General features: G+C 50.1%; 1 protein-coding gene across 1 annotated transcript in view; it reads right to left on the reverse strand.

Annotated features, from left to right (window-relative positions):
• Positions 1-472: 472 nt before the first annotated feature.
• Positions 473-789, reverse strand: part of LOC107300701 (protein AATF-like) — a gene marked incomplete at both ends in the record, with an annotated part of 2,279 nt that continues 1,962 nt past the window's right edge. The window contains one exon of the mRNA XM_015830008.1: positions 473-672. Within this exon, the coding sequence (XP_015685494.1) occupies positions 473-672 (200 nt within the window). The remainder of the gene's footprint in view (positions 673-789) is intronic.

Below are 789 nucleotides of genomic sequence, written 5' to 3' on the forward strand. Positions count from 1 at the left end.
TCTTTGTGGGCACGTGCGCCATCACCCCAGTCCCACCTCTACCCGCGGCCCCCTCACCAGCAGCCCCCCTGGAGAGTCGCCCCCGAGCGTGGCCTGCGTGGAGCAGCATAGCCAAGGACATGGCAGCCGAGCAGCAGGAACAAGACTCCGCCCTCGTGCCCCGTCGTGCGCAGTTGATGCTGCAGGGCATGGGCGGAGAGCATGGCTGCCATGGCGCTGCTGGGCCACCTGGGCGATCTGCGGTGGGCTGTGGAGGCAGTGAGTGGCCCTGTGGGCGGGGCGGAGCCAGTTTTTGGGCACTCGGTCTCTAAAAGGTTCGCCATCACTGCACTAGACCAATTATATAGAGTAAGCAGACCTAGGAATGGATGTTTAATTTTGTGTAATCAATACACAGAGAGGACTGTGGTCCCCATTTTTTTTCTTTTTTCTCTATTAAGTATGTAAAATGCCAGTAGCATCATAAGGAAACCCATAATATATTAACTATATTGTCAATAATATTAAAGCACATAATCACAGATAGATCCTTACTGTTCTTGAGCACGTTAGAAAATTCCTGTCCGCCTCTCTTCTTGAACTCAGAGAAAGTATCTGGCTGTGGAATTTGGTTGGCTATTAAGAGAGCCTTCTGCAGCTTGATTCGGCTTTCCAGGAGCTGATCCCACAGGGCTTTGGGAGAAATAAAGAAAGAGAGGATGAGGGGGGAGAGAAAAACACAAAACTTTATTCATTTGTTGTAGCTGTAATTTTAAATAGAGCAGACTCATCACGGAAAGGAACGGGTTT

Source organism: Protobothrops mucrosquamatus, unplaced genomic scaffold (assembly GCF_001527695.2).
Source record: "Protobothrops mucrosquamatus isolate PMUCROS unplaced genomic scaffold, P.Mucros_1.0 scaffold8051, whole genome shotgun sequence".
NCBI lineage: Eukaryota > Metazoa > Chordata > Lepidosauria > Squamata > Viperidae > Protobothrops > Protobothrops mucrosquamatus.